The following is a 1,036-nucleotide window of genomic DNA, read 5'->3' as shown; positions in this document are numbered from 1 at the left end:
CACTGCACTCCCAGTCTGGGCGATGGAGTGAGACTCCAACTCAAAAAAAAAAAAAAAAAAGCACAGTTTAGCCGGATGTGGTGGCTCACGCCTGTAATCCCAACACTTGGGAAGGTGGAGGAGGGAGGATTGCCTGAGAAATCAAATTCAAGACCAGACTAGGCAAGATCCTGTCTCTATAATAAATTAAAAAATGAGCTGGACTTGGTGACGCATACCTATAATTCCAGCTCCTTGGAAGGATTGCCTGAGCCCAGCAGGTGGAGGCTGGATGATGGAGTAAGACTCCAACTCAAAAACAAATAAATAATGAGCATTTCTAATTTGTGACAATATGGATAATTCTGGAGGAAGTGATACTAAATGAAATAAGCTGGGCACAGAAAGACAAATACCGCATGTTCTCACTTACAGATGGAATCGAACATAACAGAGTTCATGGAAGCAGAAAGTACAAAGCTGTAGTTAGACAGGAGGAATAAATGTCAAGTATTTAAGGTGATGGATGTGCTAAGTTGCTTGAGTCAGTCATTCCACACTGTATACATATACCATAATATAACTTTATACCATACAAATATATGAAATTATAATTTTTAATATAATTTGTCAGTTAAAATTTTAATTTTAAACAAGCAGATTTTCTCCTCCCCTCTACTTACGGAGTCTTCCTGGCAGCTTGCAGATACCCTCCTCATCCAGCAGGTTCATTTGAGTGTCACACCTGGTTTGGACCTGGGTGCCTAGTGGTGGCTTGGCTGTCACACGGCTTACAAGAGAACCAGCCAATGCTCCCTCCTAGAGAAGGGGGAAACCAGGGAAGTCAAAGAAGAGCATCTTGGTGAAAGTTCAGTCATCTTTAAATGTACTAAGATATTTTTAGGATCAGGTGTGGTGACTCACATCTGTAATCCCATCACTTTGGAAGGCCGAGGTGGGTGGATCAGCTTAAGCCCAGGAGTTCAAGATCAGCCTGGGTAACATAGAGAGACCTTGTCTTTACAAAAAATATTTTTTTTTTTTTTTTGAGTTGGAG

At 41.1% G+C, this 1,036-nt stretch overlaps 1 protein-coding gene across 1 annotated transcript in view; it reads right to left on the bottom strand.

Annotated features, from left to right (window-relative positions):
- ETV7 (ETS variant 7) overlaps nucleotides 1-1,036 on the bottom strand; it is a 33,007-nt gene that overhangs the window by 29,472 nt on the left and 2,499 nt on the right. Inside the window, exon 2 of the mRNA XM_008062994.2 lies at nucleotides 663-798. Coding sequence (XP_008061185.1) covers nucleotides 663-798 — 136 coding nt within the window. The remainder of the gene's footprint in view (nucleotides 1-662; nucleotides 799-1,036) is intronic.

This window comes from Carlito syrichta, unplaced genomic scaffold, assembly GCF_000164805.1.
Source record: "Carlito syrichta isolate Samal-C Ts95f unplaced genomic scaffold, Tarsius_syrichta-2.0.1 Scaffold306319, whole genome shotgun sequence".
Classification (NCBI taxonomy): domain Eukaryota; kingdom Metazoa; phylum Chordata; class Mammalia; order Primates; family Tarsiidae; genus Carlito; species Carlito syrichta.
The sequence above is the reverse complement of the archived record's forward strand: the minus strand, read 5'-3'. Positions and strand labels throughout refer to the sequence as shown.